The following is an 18,813-nucleotide window of genomic DNA, read 5'->3' on the forward strand; positions in this document are numbered from 1 at the left end:
TTAATGGTTTGCCTTTTTATTTCATAACAACAGAGACGGGGGGCCACACCAGGCTACAGTATGATGTAAATAGTTTTTTTACCAGTCCAGAATGTAAACACTGATTAGTTTCTGTCAAACTAGCGTAAAGTTACTCCTACTTTCTCTGTTGGATTTTTTTGCTTCCTTCCCAATATAAACATGCCTAAATCTATTTCCCCAGTGGCTGCCATTTAAACTATACAACAAACATATGTAATTAGTTAATTCACATGCACTGTACTTAACTCATTCAATAGCAGACTATGTTAAAAAAAATTGCACTTGTTGGTGCCAGCCATTTTTTACCATTTTGACTAATTTTTGAAGGCCTATAGAAAATTGTGTTCTGTAGCTAGATAAAGATAGAACCTATCAAAAAAAAGCTTTGATTATCTTCTTTCATCAGGAAAAAGTATGTTTCTACCCTTTACCATTCTTTAGCAAATAGCAGTTGAACATTGGTAAGTTTCTTGAAAATATTAATTTCTAAGAAAGAATCTGATAAAAACTTCTAGGAGTAGTTTTAAATCACTATACTTTTTACTTTTACTTGAGTAGATTTGTGAAGAAGAAACTGTACTCTTACTCCGCTACATTAGGCTACATTGAACCCGTTACTTAAATCCCCTCCGCGTACGTACGCGCCTCTCTCTCTCTCTCAGAGAAAGGTAAAATCAAATATAGCATCGCGTCTTCTCGGATGATGTCATAGCTTGAGATAGACCCAGTCACAAGCTGGAATGTCCGGGACCACGTGTAACCCCTCATATGATTGACGGATCCACGAACATTGGTCTAATTTATTTTTTGATCGTCGTGCATCAAGTAAAACAAAAGTAATGACCCTGTTTTGAAAATGTGTCAAGTAAAAAGTACAGATACTGATGATAAAATGTAACGGATAAAAGTAAAAAGTTTTCTTAAAAATAAAAACTCAATGAATTACAAAGGACTGGAAAAAAATGCTCAAATACAGTAACGAAGTATTTGTACTTCATTACTTCACATCTCTGCTCTTCATTCCATATGACAGTCTACCACTTACCCAGGATTGGTTCACTTGGGACCTCACGCAATTGACTTGGTGCTTTCACACTAGAAACCCTTTAGATTGATTTAATCAAACTCTAGTTTGATTTCCCTTGGCAGATACGTGTGAACAAAGCAAACACACTCCGGTGACAAATCAAAATCAAGCGGTCTTTGACCGCATGCTTCAGGGGTGACAAACTCTGGTCCTCGGGTGTCGCCCTCCTGCACGTCTTAGAGCAGGGTTGGGCAATTTCGGCCCTCGAGGGCTGGTATCCTGCCTGTTTTCCAGCTGTCCCTGCTGCAACACAACTGATTCAAATGATCATATAATCAGCAAGGTCTGCATAAGTTGGATAACGATCCTGATCATTTGAATCAGTTGTGTTATCTAAGACAGGGGTGGGCAATTCCATCCTACATGTTTTATATGTCAACCTGGTGCACCCCACCTGCAGACCTTGCTGATTATATGATCATGCAGACCTTGCGCACCAGGGTGACATATAAAACATGTAGGATGGAATTGCCCACCCCTGTCTTAGAGGTTTCCTCCTGCAACACACCTGATTCAAAAGATTGGGATCGGGATCAGGACCCTGCAGAACTTGCTGATGAGCTGATCATTTGAAACAGGTGTGTGAAGCAGGGAGAGATGGAAAACCAGGCATGACAGCTGCCCTCGAGGACCGGAGTCCAACACCTGTGTAGTAGGTGGTCTCAATATGGTTCCAAATGCACTAATGTACAAACCCCAATTCCAGTGAAATTGGGACATGAATCAGAACGCAATGATTTGCAAACCCTTTACAACCTATATTCAATTGAATACAAAGAGACAACATACGTACGTTATGTTCCAACTGATAAACTTTCTTTTTTTCAAATATTCACTCATTTTGAATATAATGCCTGCAACACGTTCCAAAAAAAGCTGGGACAGGGGCATGTTCGTCATGGTGTTACATACACCACCCTCTTTTCGTTTTAACAACAGTCAGTAAGCATTTGGGAAATAGACGTTGATGTTGAATCTTTGTATGATACCATGGGCACTAACACAACCCTATATCATCACAGATGCTGGTTTCTGAACTTTGTGCTGATAATATTTCTGATGGTCCTTTTCCTATTTGGCTCAGAGGACACGACTTCCATGATTTCCCAAAACAATTTGAAATGTGGACTCGTCAGACCACACCACACTTCTCCACTTAGCGTCATCCCATCACATATGAGCTCAGGGCCAGAGAAGCTGGCAGCGTTTCTGGTTGTTGTTGACATCTGTCTTTCTCTTTGCATGGTAGAGTTGACTTGCATTTTTAGATGTAGCGACAAACTGTGTTTACTAACAGTAGTTTTCTAAAGTGTTCCGTAACCCACGTGGCAATATCCTTCGCACAATGATGCTGGTTTTTAACGCAATGCTGCCTGAGTGATCAAAGTTCATGGGTATTCAATATTCGTTTTCGGCCTTGCCACTTACATGCAGCTATTTGTCCAGATGCTCTGAAACGTTTGATGTTATGGGGTGCACATATGGTGCTTTTATCTACACCATTTGGTGCCCAAAGTGTTTTACAAAAGCTGATCATAGATGATGAAATCCCTAGATTCCTTGCAATTGTACGCTGTATGGATGCCTTTTGCGATGCTCCTTTTATACACGTGACACTCACACATTTCTTGTGGAATATTCCAAACAGTTGTTTTTTTTGTTTTGTCTTTTGTAGAAGTGAAAAAAGTTTCCAATAATTGAGTACAGACACAGGGGCCTGTATTCATAAAAAATCTAAGGCTAAAAAGCCCTGTGTGATGCAATTCTTAAAGGAGCTCCGAAGCTAAAGCTTGAGCTGACAGGATTGTTGCCTTTGTGTATTTGTTCTGGTTTGGTTTAATTGTTAAATGAATTTCATGATCATTGTCATTAGGTCAGGTAAATTCTTACATTGCTTTAATTGAGCTCAGCAGGCAAGAGATTATACTCGCACTGAGACACCCCTCTCCAGATGTGTGCTCCTACATCATGTTCCACATATTGGGGAGCATATTAGTCAACAGTAGGTCAAATCAATACTTAATAATAGTGTGAGTCTTTTCAAGACTTTTCATCAATTGCTGCAAAATAGAAACCAGATTACAATCTATCCTTTTGTGCATGCTGATATTGATCATGTCCTTTGTGTACTGGATGCACTTTGTTGTCTGACAGTGACTATGGATATGAGCGACGCGGCAATGGGAACTGCAAGCCCTCCTTTTGGTTCAATCCCTCCTCAACCTCCAAAAGTTGCAGTCTTGGTCAGAACTATCTCAACAGTACAGGGTGAGTATGATCTGACTACTATCTGCATATTGATAGTGTAGCGACTCCAAGCAGCTTTGTTGCTTCTGAGAGAAAGAAAGTTGGTTCGTTAGTTGTCTGATGCGCTGCTAGTTGTTATGGTGGCTTGACAGTTGAAACACACTTGAGTCTTGAATGCGCATTGACTGGTTTTAATAAAACAGTGGCTTTCACGGATACACACTCTGGATGGTTTGATTGTAGCACAATATGGCATAATGAAAATGTAGCGAAGTGAAGTAGTAAAGCGTTGTGAAGTGTATAGCGAAGCAAAGCATTTAGCGAAGCAAAGCATTTAGCGAAGCGAAGCGTTTAGCAAAGCCAAGCGTCTAGCGAAGCGGTCAACAAAAAAATGCAGCGACCCAGCTCGACTCTACAGTGCAGCTGGTAAGCACGCCTATTTAAATTACCCGGTATTCATCACTTACGACATGTGGCCCAAGCACCCGCCCGTTACCATAGCAACCAAACACCACTTGACATTATACTGAATCATGGCGCCTACAGATAGCTCTATGTAGATTCTTGTAAAACCTACATATCCATTTAAAGAGTCTGCCAAACAGCATACGCCATGAGAACAATGCATGTCGTTTTCCAGTGTTATTAACAGCATGTACAATTAAATTACGTTCAATTTAAAAATGTGTTTGTTTGTTTTTTACCAAAAACTAAGAGTGCTGACATTTAAGTGAAGAAATGTGAATAATGTGACCCTCAGGGAGCTTCTTATCACAGTTGCTCTCCAACAACTTTGTATTCTAGTAGCGCTTCAAATGCCTTCTTTCCATTGTGCAACACTGTTCAGTCCAAATAGCAGGACACAGATATTTTCAAAGACTGCATGCACGCATGTCATAAACAAATTTAAATTTTCAACTTGTGTGTCTTTGTGAAGGTACCGTAAAGTGGTGTTAAATAACTGTACCAAGGGAGTAAAAGAAATGTACACTGCTCGAAAGCAACAATGCCCCAAGAAACCTCCAAAGGGACTTTTCCTGACCACCAAAGATGGTAAACTGGCTGCCAACCTGGGCACTAATGTTACCTTCCTGGTTCATCTGGATGAGGTGAGAACACATGATAATCAACACAACACAGACATTTAGCTGTGTCATTGGGGTTGCTGCACTTTAAAAATAGTGCTTCTCTTGCACAGACACTTTATTTTTACATTTTGGATTGAAACAGTCAGGGAATGCAACAAATTGTTACATTCATCATGTGCTGTTCTGTATAGACACTTTCTTTTTGTTATATTGTAAATAGTGATTTTGTTGCACTGACCCCCTTTTTGTTTAACATACCGATATACAGGGAGTCCTCATTTTACGAACGAGTTCCGTTCCTACACTGCCGATGTAACACGAATTCCCGCGTATGTCAGATTTCACCGTTAAAGTCTAAATTTACATCAAAATACTTTGTATAAAAAACAAAAATACATTAAAATAAAAAGCATAAGATGATGTATTTAGCATTACTGCTGAGAAGTGGATGGAGAAAGCGGAGAGGGGGGCGAAAAAGGCAAAGATACTGCAGTGCGTAAACAGACACGATCGAGACACTCAACCGCAAGGAATTCTGGTCTTTGTAGTACAGGAAGTGCTTGTATGCGGAAGTGCGTTGTTTGGCGCGAAACCCATCGCAAATACACAAGCAGAGGTAAACAAGCTCAGAGACACAGCACAAAAGCACACTTTTGGAGCGAGGAGGAAACCGGCTGCTTCATTCATGTGGTGAGTGACATGAATATCAAGTATTTTATTGACAGTTGAAAGTAACAAGCGGAAATGACGGCAATCTGAGTCATGACGCCGTGTGTCGCCGTACACGGTGGGTTATTCAAATGGGAGCCACTCTTTCCGCTCAATCATCTAAAATGCCGAATGTTTCAGAAATCGGAATTTTGACTTTAACCCGAATATTGGCTGCATATAAACGTAGCTGGTGCTCGGGACAAAATGGCGGAGGAGGCAGGGGCGTCGTAAATCGAAACATCGCAGGTTGCGTACGTCATAATTCGAGGACTTGCCTGTATATTGTTGATTGAAGCAAGTGCAGCTTTTGGGAAGGGCTACTTTATTGCCAACTTTGTGTGAACTGTTTTCACAGAGAAATCTGTATTGTTCACACATTATTATTTATTATTGTGTTATTGGCTTTGCTCGTGTGAAGTGTGTTGATTTAAAAACATATTTATATATATTGAAGGTTTATAATAATGAACTCAGGCCTGTGTGAAAGCCACGGGTCTAAGCTCTCAAATTCTTTTGGAATGATGTTTCTATCTGCTACAGGGGTTGATATATCAATTATTTAGCAGGTGTTGAATTTGCTGGAAAACTTCAGGTTTTGGAGAGTGATTCTAAAGTTGCCCTTAGGTTTTAGAGGGATGTTTCGCCAGGTGCTTTAGGCCTTAACAGGTTAAATTGCTATCGCAAGATTGGACCATCTTTGATTTGTCTCTCATATGTCACGGCAGAAAAAGAGACAATTCGAAGACAGTTCGAACTCTATTGTTTAATATTCATCTTTAGATTTCACACCCAAATGTTTTCATTCTGCACCAAATTAGCCTCACTATTTCAAACAATCCATTTGATTTGGTTCACACATGAACCTAAAAAACGTGAAAAAAAATAAAAGAATGCTCTACAGAGTGTAGAAAAAATATTTTGAGTTCTTGCTCAGATATAGGACAACTTTAAACTAAATGACAAGAAATATTGTTGGACAAGATAAGATATCGTATTTAAAGTATAAAAAGCCTCTGCATGGAGATTACAATCATGCTGCATTTGGTCCCTCTCGGTTCATGTGATCCTGGTACATTTTTTAACATTTCATAACTTTTATCTACCTGTTCTGTGTTGTACACACCGCTTACATTTGGGAGCTGTTCAGCAGTTTCTTTTTAACATCAACTGTAATCTTCCCCAATGAAATAGTCGGTGAACATGCTGATCGACTTTCACCGTCACAATAGCAGGAAAATCCTCAGTTAAAATATTAGCCACAGAATTTGTACTGAACTGCAGATTTTATAGATGGCACCTAATACCAATGCAAAGCCTGGTACACACATGAAAATAATCATATTTGTGGTGTGAGGTACACCCATCGTCATAGGGGAGCGTGTATGCCCACGGAGTTGTTTGTGTGTGTGTACGTGTGTGCCGGCAATTTTTGCGGCCATCCAATCTCAAAACTAATTTTTATGTTGGCGTGGCATCTCATTAAATTTGAATGTTGTGCAAAACCCCATTCATTTCAGTTGTTCAATTAAAAAAGTGAAACTAAGATTCACTTCACACAGAAAGAAATATTCCATGATTGTATTATTACAGGGCGGCACGGTGGTCGACTGGTTAGCACGTCCGCCTCACAGTTCAGAGGTTGTGGGTTCGATCCCGGCTCCGGCCTCCCTGTATGGAGTTTGCATGTTCTCCCCGTGCCTGCGTGGGTTTCCTCCGGGTACTCCGGTTTCCTCCCACATTCCAAAAACATGCATGGTAAGTTGATTGGACTGTCTAAATTGCCCCTAGATGTGATTGTGAGTGCGGATGTTTGTCTCTGTGTGCCCTGCGATTGGCTGGCAACCAATTCAGGGTGTCCCCCGCCTACTGCTCGAAGACAGCTGGGATAGGCTCCAGCACGCCCGCGACCCTTGTGAGGAGAACCGGTAGGGATAATGAATGAATGTATTATTACATTTTGATTTGAAGCTAATAGTCCAACATTCAATGTCTCAACAAATGCTGTATTTTACAGGAGAAACAATCAAACATGATTTTCAATATAGAAATTATATAAGGATTAGCCTTCTGTAAAATATCTCCATATGTGTTCAATGAGCATGCAGAAGATTATTTTCACATTTTGAATTGAAGAACTGAAAGTATGACACAAAATGCCACCATCAAACCAACAGTCTGAACTGCCACAAACGGTCAAGATAAACGAATTTACTGGAGATGTATCCATTAGGCAATACACTGAAAAAGAGACCCCAAACATTTTCTTGATGGATGTTATATGCCCCTGCGACTGGCTGGCGACCAGTCCGCGGTGTAGTCTGCCTTCGCCCATTGACGGCTGGGATAGGCTCCAGCAACTCCCCGCGACCCTGTACAGGATAAGCGGTTTGGAAAATGACATGACATGTTATATGCGGTTGTACACATGATATAGGTAAGCTTTGTTGCTGTCTGTTAAATTGTTTGAAAAATAAGCAATGCTTGCAGGGAGACAATATTACATGATAATATCAGTGCTGTACTATATTTAACGAATAACGCCTTGACTAACCAATGTTTGCATGAGCAGCAAAAAAAAGCCGGCCAATGATGGTAAAGTATATAGTGTCTCTAGTATTGAAGACCGTTCAATAAGTGAGGACCTAGAAATCACAGGAAATTTGAGGTAATGGAATGAAGGATCATTTTTCAATCCTGAATTTTTCCATTCACGGCCTTAAGTGTGCTTTGATATTGTAGGTTTGACACACTGCTGGCAAAAGTTGGCCTTGTGTATCCAACCCTCCCTGTGTATTGGGCACTAGGCTCCAGTCATACTCACTGACACGCACACGCATACACACAAACACCTGGATGATGTATAGTGAGAGACTTGTCAGTCTCATAACGTTTAGTGAATGTCCCGATGGCTGAAAGAAGGAGCAAATCTTGGACGCATCATGGACAACGAGGATCTAAGTGACATCAGAGGCGCCACTCTTGTTTGCATGCCATCTTATTACAGTTTGTAGCAATGCCTGCAGTGTCATATCTTTGTCACATCATTTTTTTTAGGCAATGGGAACTTGAAATAACCCCAGCACACTCAAACAAATCTCTTCAGCTTCACGCTTAGAAGCACACACACACCCGCACACACACACCCACACACTGCGTGCAGATCATCACATAGTGCCAGATGTGAATCCCAGAGGAATCTGTAAATGTAGTTGAAGACTCACACACCATACATAGATCACATGGTGGGATGTTGCATATTTACAGTCCTGCACTCATGAATTCAAACCCGCTTTGATGAACAATATGTGCAGTCTAATATCAGAAATAGTGACATCCAGGATTTAGTTTGACTGTGTAAAGAAATAAAATAAAATAAAATAAAATAAAATAAAAAAAAACAAATACATATTTAACAAATTTATAACTGTCTGTTGCAGTCTTTGGTGTAGCTAGGTGGGCAGTGTCTTAGGTGATGCATTTGTGGCAGATCTCTAACCATTCATGTAGAAGCCCATAACGTTTTTTATATATATATGACCCCTTGAAATGTTTCTTTTTCTGTGTCAGAAATGTTTCACTTTCTGTGTCATTGCAACCATTTGCCAAAATCAAAAAAAGTTCATTTTATTTCTCATTAATGTACACTCAGCACCGCATCTTGACACAAAAAAATCAGAAATGTAAACATTTTTGCAACATTATTAAAAAAGAAAAACTGAAATATCATATGGTTATAAGTATTCAGACCCTTTGCAGTGACCTTCATATTTAACTCACATGCTGGCCATTTCTTATGATCCTCCATTAAATTCATATAACCTAATCAACGTTAAGTTTTATCATGGTAATAGGCTTTATACCCCATTTAATTTAGAATCACAGTTATGACTAAAGTCTTACTTTTTTTTCGTTTACATTATCTGACCTTTTGGTTCCTCTTTTTTCATTGTGCCAATTTAGATGAAATCACATAAGCCTAAATGATATAATTTGTACAGAGGACAACGCTTAGTCTTGTCTTCAATTTTAGCCAATTACAAGCATGACTGCATGATTACACAGATTTTATCAGCAAGAACATAATATTTTTCACTTCCTGAAAAGAGAAGCTGAATTAGTGCATGTATTTTTATACTACAGCAGATACTATCTGTATTTGATCATATGGTCAGGTCTAAATGCTACTTTTTAAAATTTCATGAGCAAAATCCACCTCAACTGTGAGTTGCTTATGAGGAGCATTTAATTGCGATGTGCCATATTCCTGGTCGGCAATTGCTGATCCACAAACATGTTCTTTGGTTTGTAAAGTTTGTGATTCTTACAGTGTCAAAAGCTGTGATGGAAAGCATTGCCAGTACTGTGTAGGAATTCTATGTCCTTCAAACTGACCTCCGGTTGTCTTCTTCTGGGTGCGCACATGTCAAAATATATTAAACGTCACGTGTCACAAAAATTCTATTTATCCCATTTCAATTCCAACAAGTCATTTTGTCCTCTGCAAATTTCATTTCCTAGTGTCTGCCTTGTTTTTAAATATGCCCGTAAAGGGTGCATATACTACAGCAAGGGTCACCAACGTGGTGCACTTGGTAGCCCCCAAGGACCACACAAGTTGCCTGCGGGCCTGTTCCAAAAATAGCTCACCAGTGATGGGACATTGCAATTTTCTCGGATTATTGCATAAATGATCATGTGAAAATGTAAACATTGTCAGAGATTTATAGAAATAAAGTGATATTTATGTTTCCTAATTATTGTGAGAAATCATTAATATGATCAGTGCCCACTTAAATTAATGTAATTAAAGCAGCACTAGGCAAGAAATCAACCTTAATATTTTTTTTTCACTACTCTTTTGATGAAACATTGACTTAAAAGTACAGTAGATAGACGGGACTTCTTGCCCTGAGGGGGTCTGCATCGTTTGTACCGGCACAAAGCAACTTTGAGGAGGATGGGATCAACCATGGCACACACACACAAAAAAAAAAATGTCCTGAATTGCTTTACGGCATACTCACTTCGGACGGCTCAGGATTTCACCACACTACGCGCTGGCACGCATGGGAAATGTGGTTGATTTTTGTCAAAACACTACCGCTTTTGTCCACATGGCGCCGCCATAATCAACAAAAACTGACACATGACACAGTGCTGCTTTAATTATTAATAAAAGCATACGATTAAAGGTAATTTGTTATTTCAAAAGTGTGTATCAAACTGGTAGCCCTCCGCAATAATCAGTGCCCAAGAAGTAGCTCTCAGTTTCAAAAAGGTTGGTGACCCCTGTACTGTTGTGTCTTTTTACACGAAATATAACATACAATATGTCCGCTGATAGTGTAGTGGTACACACGCCTGAGTTGTGTGCGGGCAGCGTGGGATCGATTCCCGCTCAGTGACAGTGTCTATGTGTGCCCTGCGACTGGCTGGCGACCAGTTCAGGGTGTAGTCTGCCTTCGCCCATTGACGGCTGGGATAGGCTCCAGCAACTCCCCGCGACCCTATATAGGATAAGCGGTTTGGAAGATGACATGATAACATACAATATAATAATCCCACCATATTTTAAATTGTGGACCAAATGACACTTGTGCTGTGTTTCAGGGTGATTCTATCCGGACTAACATCCAACTAGATTTTGGCGATGGCATAGCTGTGTCGTATTCGAACCTCAGCTGGGCTGAAGAGGGCATCAAACACGTCTACAAGTCTGCAGGGATATTTTGTGTCACAGCTCTGGCAGAAAACTCCCTGGGTTATGACACAACAACACTCTATCTGCATGTCATGTGTAAGTGTCAACATTATTGAAAAGTATATCTTCACTATTGGATTTGTAAATTACAATAAATAAGATGATCACTTTTCACTAAAAATTCAGAATTAGTTATCTCATTTAAAATGAATTAAACATTTATCTTATCATCTATTTATCACTATTGTGATGAAAAAGCACTCGTAAAAAAATGTTTTTAAATGTTAGCCGACTTGTACCACACGCATTGTGGTAAATGTGATAAAAAAAAAACACGCACACGCACACTTGATGTCATTTTTCACAACTCCATCTATCTATCTATCTATCTATCTATCTATCTATCTATCTATCTATCTATCTATCTATCTATCTATCTATCTAATCCATCATAAATAAGTCACTTGAACCAATGATTCGGTGAGTGGAAGCTTTCTGTGAAGGTATGCTTACACAATGCAATGTTTTGAACATTGGGCAGCTTGTGATACATTAGATTGATTGATTGATTGATTGATTGATTGATTGATTGATTGATTGATTGATTGATTGGTAGATTGATTGGTAGATAGATAGAAAGATGACTGTGACATTACATATTGCCCTCATCCTGGTTAAAATTATCAACTAAATCAGCACACCTGAAAACAAAATGACATACCAGTGCAGCAGTTTTATCAGAGCTTTTTTAAAGTGCTTTTCTATATTCAACCAGTTTTAGACTTCACCTTTGACAATTTATTGGTTTTTAGCCTGGGCAAGTTGTGGTACAAATCCGTTTTTGTTGAATCACTGGATTTTGAAAAATATTCATCCCATTATTCTGCAGATGGCTCGCAGTTCTAAAATAAAAAATAAAATATTACAATACAGTAGAACTTCAATCTAACGGACCCGGAACCAATGGACTGCTCATTGAATAGACATTAAATCGTCCATTCCAGTCAAGTCACCCCTTTGTACAGGAGCTTTCGTAGTCTGTTGGTTACAGAACTGACCCAGCGCCGTTTACTGGCAATCAACAGACAAAGACTGACCTACGTGTTTCCGGGTTATGGCCGGGGACTTGTATACAATATAAAAAATCTCTGTTATCAGTGCATGTTTTACATTAGGATCTCAGTATGGAGTAATAAGAGCCTCCCAAAGAACAAACTTGACTGTTTTCATTGACCAAATATGAGTATATTATCTCAGTATTTTAAATCAAGACTTAAAAAGTAAAAAAAAAAAAGAAATTAGAGACTACATTTAACATACCATCCAATGTTTGGGGAATTTGGGAGGAAACTGGAGTATCCGGATAAAACCTACACAGGCAAATTCAGAACAAGCAAACTCTACATAGGAAGGCCGGTGCCTGGATTCACACCCACGACCTCTGCACTGTGAGGCGGATGTGCTCACCAGTCTGTCATCTTGCCGCCCACGTTGTCATCATATCTATGCTTATACATTTATGGCAGTAATCATTTCATTTTCTTTTATTTTTAGTGAAGTGCTGAAAACATTTCTAAACTTTCCACATATAAATGCAAGATGACAGTCTTATGCTTTCAGATACAGAGCACGCTCACTGGGCATGTTAAAGTGAGGATAAGGATTAGTTTTGCTTCAAGAGGATGAGTGCTAACATAAGCCTTAGGAGTGAAGAACACTTAGACTACCATACTTAACAAATCAATTGTTTGGATTTTCCCATGAAAGTCATGTCTTACATTTCTGCAAAAACATTATCCTTTCGATTACCATACACCACCCAAGACCCAGATTTGTATTGTTTTGGACTGAACCATAAAAGCACCTAAAAAAAAACTATGTCAAGATGTAAAGAAAGTATTACACAAGTAAGGAGTACGGATAGGTTAACACAGATTAATCACAGTTACCTAGTTTAATTTGGCATAAACATGCCTTATTGTTAGCAGGGTGATCTATTGGAGTACACTGTAGACATGATTGGTCAAAGTGTGAAGTATTTAAAATGTTTAATAGTCTTTTTTCGAAATACAGTACCGTACATAAATATTTCCACTATCCATAATTCACAAAACAAATACATTTGTAACACACTGAAACACACACGTATAGGTTTTCCGTTGCAATATTGAGTGGACACATGTTTCTTGTTTACCTGTGTTTGCAATACACAGTATAACTCAGTAACCCTAACTGTATGCTCATTTTGACAAACGCTACGATTGCCATTCTTTTTAATCCTCAAAATAAGCTTCAGACAGCTTTTTTATGTGTATTTGAATCCTTTGTACTGTTATTTTCGTAGGTCCTGTGGAGCATATCCAGCTTCTTGCTCCCTTTGTCGCCATACGAAACAAGGAAATTAACATCTCAGCAGTTGTCCTACCCACTCATCCACGCACTGTCACCTATTTCTGGTGGCTTGGCAACACCACTGAGGTAACTCTTAGCAAGCTTTATTTTCTAGTCATATTGTCTACAGTGACCGTCTATAAAGTGCCCATTAAAAGTCTATGCACACCTGTTCAAATGCCAGGTTTTAGGCATCTAAAAAAATGAGACCAAGATGTATCCTTTCTAAACCCCCCACACACACACTTTTTTCCACTATAAAGTGATTTCTGCCCAAACCAAAACAAACTTGTTTTCCAGATGAAAGAATAGATTATCCTCTTTCTTTTGGCAGCTTTGGTGCTAATATTATCAAACACAATATTCTGTGGGCCTTGAAAGATCAGTCACAATGCTTAAAAATGGCTGGCAATATGGTGTAGTGAAGTTAATGGTTGAAAATAAAGTCATTTGGAAATTATTTATTCTTGTCCCATTTGTCAATTCTGATTAATTCACAAAAAAATGGCATGTGAACAGGGGTGTAACCCTTTATATCAGGCGTGCTCAAATCCGGTCCTCAAGGATTTGATTTTTGGTTGCACATGATTAAAATGTGTTAAACTAATACACATCATTTGTTTATTTTTGAGGAAAACACGGGACAATTACGTAGGTTTACCACATTTTAATCATGTGCAACCGAGTGTATATGTTGAAATTAAGTACACTCGAAGGATCTTTTTGCCTTGAATATTTCCATATTTTGCTGCAGTACAACCACAAATGAACTGTAAATGCACTTTATTTGGATTTCATGTGATAGACCAACACAAATTGTGAAGTGGAAAGACTCGTACAAGATACACGACGATGCTGTGTGTGGTTTGCATTTTTAAATAAATGTATACGCAAAAACGAAACCTCCGCCGTTTGTTTGCTTGAGCTTTCCGATAGACACTGAGCAATTCAAAAACATAAGCTCGCAGCAAAGACTCTTCATAACCTGAGGATCAGTTCCACAGGGGAAAAAAACGTGATGTGATGTGATACATATTGATATAACATACTGAGTGATTTGTTGATTGAGCTCTCTCTATTTGTGTGCAGCCAATGGTAACATTGGATGGGAGTGTCTCGTACACCTTTCCCAATGAGGGAATGTATTCGCTCACAGTTCAAGTAGCTGCAGCCAACCTCATATTCCAGGATACCAAAACCATAGCAGTTAGAGGTAAGTAAATTGTTTTCTTCAAACTCTTAAATGTTTGACGAGTCCGAGTCACACTGATAACCTGTACACAATATTGTATGTCTTCATCTGGAATAAAGTGATCTACCTACACGGGTCTGTGAAAGATGATTTATTATCATTGGGCAGTACTGCTTTAAAGTTGTAAGTAATCTGTGTGCATTCAGCCAAAAAGTAGTGCAGGGGATAACCTAACCCAAACCTGAGAATGAATGTGAACCTAATGACAGGTGGTAGGACTCGACTTTGGAAAAAGAACACCACCTTTATATTCAAATGAATTAAAAGCTCTTCTACCCTGGCTCTCCTTGACAGAATTCTTCAAATCTCTGCTTTTATCATTCTCCCCAAATCTGGATGAGTTCAACCCTGATTTATCCGAGTGGAGGCAGGATGTGGGGAGAGTAATTAAGAAGGCTGTTCTCCAAGTGAGTGATTTTCATTTGCTCACTGATGCCCTCTCCTTTTCCTCCCACCTCTCCTGTCGCTCTGTCTTTGATATGCTTTCCTTTCTATCTTCGTATCGGCTATATGACTCCTTGTCTAGGTTTTTCCTCAAATATTTCCTATATCCCATTAACTGCTCTGAAGTCATTGGTGCGGCAAGAGAACACCCTCAGGCCACCCTGTGATTCATCATCAGACAGGTGTGAAGACGCCTCTGCTTCCCTTCTCCCCTAGGAAATTGCCTCATGAGCTCTAATTCCTCAATTATGAAAGTCACACACACTGTACAAAATGATCTGCTAACTTCTGAGCATGGGACCTTAAAATGGCCCTATTGGCGTTTTACTGTGTGTGCGTGCGTGTGCGTACATGTGTGCATATATACTTTCCATAATGAAATGTAGGAGGTGTGAGAGCAATCACTAAATTTTACACAGCAATTTCTGACTAGAAACAATATGTCACTGCATAAACTTCTAGGCTATAGTAATGCTGACCTGAATCTTTCAATGATTATCCTGTTATAAGATAAGATAAGATAAGAATGCCTTTATTGATCCCACAGTGGGGAAATTTTCATTGTTACAGTAGCAAAGATATAGGTCACACAGGGGCGGCGGCATAATGTGGCCATTAATGTATAACATTGACAGCAAACATTTAGAATCAAACCTATGTAGATATACGCAGTAACATGTGTATATACACATGTGTATACACACCAACCTACATCTACATAAAAAATATGAGGAACACTCATTTCGGCCTGTACATAGTACAGAGGAAAAAATACTCTAAGTGACAGTGCTGCAGTGCTGTAGTGAAATGTAAGGAACAGCATTGGATAAAAATAAAACTAGACTAACAGTAGTGGGGAATGTTGAGTATTGCACGGTATTACAGTAGTGGGGAATATTGGGTATTGCACGATATGAGCTCAGGTGCAGGACTGCACAATTGCACTAATGACCGCCAGTTTGTAGATACTACACAATGTTCTTGTTAAAGAGTCTGACAGCAGCAGGCAAGAAGGAACGGCGGAATCTCTCCTTTGCACAGCGAGGGTGTAACAGTCTGTCACTGAAGGTGCTGTGGAGTGCTGTTAGGGTGCCCTGGAGGGGGTGGTCCGGGTTGCCCAGCATTGATGACAGCTTGGCCAACATCCTCCTGTCCCCCACCGAGTCCACAGAGTCCAGGGAGCAGCCCAGGACAGAGCCGGCCCTCTTGACCAGTTTGTCCAGCCGCTTCTTGTCCCGGGCCGAGACGCCGCCTGCCCAGGTGACCACTCCCTGGAAGATGACCGATGCAACCACCGAGTCATAAAAGTTCCTGAGGAGTGTCCCCTGAACCCCAAAAGACCTCAGTCTCCTGAGTAGGAAGATCTGCTCTGACTCTTCCTATAGAGGGCGTCTGTGTTGTCGCACCAGTCCAGTTTATTGTTCAGATGAACACCCAGGTACTTGTAAGTTGAGACTCTCTCAACATCTGTTCCCCGGATATTCACTGGTGCAGGTGAAGAGTGCTGGCGCCTACCGAAATCCACCACCATTTCTTTGGATTTCCCCGCATTGATCAGGAGGCGGTTCTGCTGGCACCAGTCCACAAAACCCTGAGTAAGTTCTCTGTACTCCCGATCATCTCCGCCTGTGATGAGGCCGACAATCGCAGAGTCGTCAGAGAACTTCTGCAGGTGACAGGTAGGGGTGTTGTAGTTGAAGTCCGAGGTGTAGAGGGTGAACAGGAAGGGAGCCAAGACAGTTCCCTGTGGGGCCCCCGTGCTGCAGAGGAGCACGTCAGACACACAGTCCTGTGTCCTCACATACTGTGGCCGGTTTGTGAGGTAGTCCTGGATCCATGTGGTGAGGTGGTGCGCCACCCCCGCCCGCTCCAGCTTGTCTCCCAGTAGGGTGGGCTGGATGGTGTTGAAAGCACTGGAGAAATCAAAGAACATGATCCTCACAGTGCTCCCCGCCTTCTCCAGGTGGGAGAGTGAAGTGTGGAGGAGGTAGATGATGGCATCATCCACACTGATGCCAGGCTGGTATGCGAACTGGAGTGGGTCCATTGAGGAACTCACCAGGGGGCGCAGGTGGACAAGGACCAGTCTCTCCAGGGTCTTCATCAGGTGAGACGTCAGCGCCACTGGTCTGAAGCTGTTGAGCTCCTTCGGGTGGGGGGTCTTTGGCACCGGGACCAGGCAGGATGTTTTCCATAGCTGGGGGACTCTGCCCAGCTTCAGGCTCAGGTTGAACATGTGCTGGACAATTCCACACAGCTGGTCTGCGCAGGATTTGAGGAGCTGGGGGCTGATGCCATCTGGACCCGCTGCCTTCCTCGCCTTCATCTTCTTCAGCTGGTTCCTCACCTGAGATGTTGTGAAGGCCAAGGCTGGACAGGAAGGAGTGGTGGCTATCTGGTGTAGCTGGGAGCTGGAGACTGTGGAGAAAAGAGGGGAGGGGGTGACACGCCCAGCAGGAGGAGTAGGTGGAGACTGCAGCAGGAGAGACTGAGTGGAGGCAGGCATCTGATCGAACCTATTGAAAAAGAGATTCAGCTCATTTGCCCACTGCAGGTCCCCCCCAGTCCGGGTCTTGGGTTGTCCGTGGCCTGAGATGGTCTTCAGGCCCCTCCAGACTCCCCTGGCGTTATTCTGCAGCAGCTGCTCCTCCATCCTCTTCCTGTAGGACCTTTTCCCCTCTCTGATCCTCCTCCTCAGCTGACGCTGCACAGTCCTCCGCTCCTCTATGTTGCCTGACGCAAAAGCCCTCCTCTTCTCCTTCAGGAGAGCTTTTATGTCTGGTGTGATCCAGGGTTTGTTGTTGGAGAAACACCTTACTGTCCTGGTGGGTATGGTGTTCTCCATGCAGAAATTAATATAGTCTGTAACAGTGTCCGTTAGACTACTAATGTCTTCCCCGTGAGCATCGCTGAATACTTCCCACACAGTTGTGCTGAAGCAGTCCTTTAAGGCCTCCTCGGCCTCTCCAGACCATCTCTGAACCGTGCGGGTCACAGCTGGCTGCCTGCGGACCAGAGGTTTGTACACAGACTGGAGAGCCACCAGGTTGTGATCAGCTTTGCCCAACGGGGGGAGGGGCAGTGATGTGTATGCCTCCTTGGTGTTGGCATAGAAAAGGTCCAGTGTTTTATTGTCTCTGGTGTGGCAGGTGACATACTGTGTGAATGAAGGCAGAGAGGAGGAAGGGGAGGCATGATTGAAGTCACCAGAGATGAGTACCAGGGCATTTGGGTGCTGTGTTTGTAGCCTGCTCACTGCTGCAGTCAAGACATCACAGGCTGTGTCGCTGCTGGCAGCTGGTGGGACGTAGACGGTCACCGCGATCACGTGACTAAACTCTCGCGGGATGTAGAATGGCCTCATGCCAACAGCTAGCAGCTCAATATCCCTGCTGCAAAGCTGCTCCTTAATCGTGATGTGCCCAGGATTACACCATCTATCGTTCACAAACACAGCCAGCCCTCCTACTTTCCTCTTTCCACTCTCCAGCGTCCTGTCCGCGCGTATGATTTGGAAGCCGTCCAATTCTACGACCGCGTTCGGCGTTAGCGTTGTTAGCCACGACTCCGTGAATAGCATCAGGCTAGCCTCCCGGAAGTCCCTCTCGTGCCGGGTAAGCGCCGCTAGCTCGTCCATCTTGTTGGGGAGCGATCTAACATTCCCCATGATAACAGACGGGAGGACGGGATGGTATTGTCTCCTCCTTTCCCGGCGTTTAACCCCCGCACGAGATCCCCGTCTCTTCCTCCTCAGCTCACGGGGGATATCGGGTCTCGCCCCGGGAGCCGGCGCATGGTTAGCACGGAGTGCTAACAGCTGATTCCGGCTGTAAACAATGGGGGCTCGGCTCCGAGCCAAGTCGCCGGACAC

General features: G+C 41.8%; 1 protein-coding gene across 1 annotated transcript in view; it reads left to right on the forward strand.

Annotated features, from left to right (window-relative positions):
• sorcs3a (sortilin related VPS10 domain containing receptor 3a) overlaps positions 1–18,813 on the forward strand; it is a 241,772-nt gene that overhangs the window by 213,220 nt on the left and 9,739 nt on the right. The window contains exons 17-22 of the mRNA XM_086033677.1: positions 3,263–3,376; positions 4,293–4,464; positions 10,765–10,951; positions 13,200–13,333; positions 14,336–14,459; positions 14,793–14,905. Coding sequence (XP_085889803.1) covers positions 3,263–3,376; positions 4,293–4,464; positions 10,765–10,951; positions 13,200–13,333; positions 14,336–14,459; positions 14,793–14,905 — 844 coding nt within the window. The remainder of the gene's footprint in view (positions 1–3,262; positions 3,377–4,292; positions 4,465–10,764; positions 10,952–13,199; positions 13,334–14,335; positions 14,460–14,792; positions 14,906–18,813) is intronic.

Source organism: Filicampus tigris, chromosome 6 (genome assembly GCF_054856515.1).
Source record: "Filicampus tigris isolate MCC_2025a chromosome 6, RoL_Ftig_1.0, whole genome shotgun sequence".
NCBI lineage: Eukaryota > Metazoa > Chordata > Actinopteri > Syngnathiformes > Syngnathidae > Filicampus > Filicampus tigris.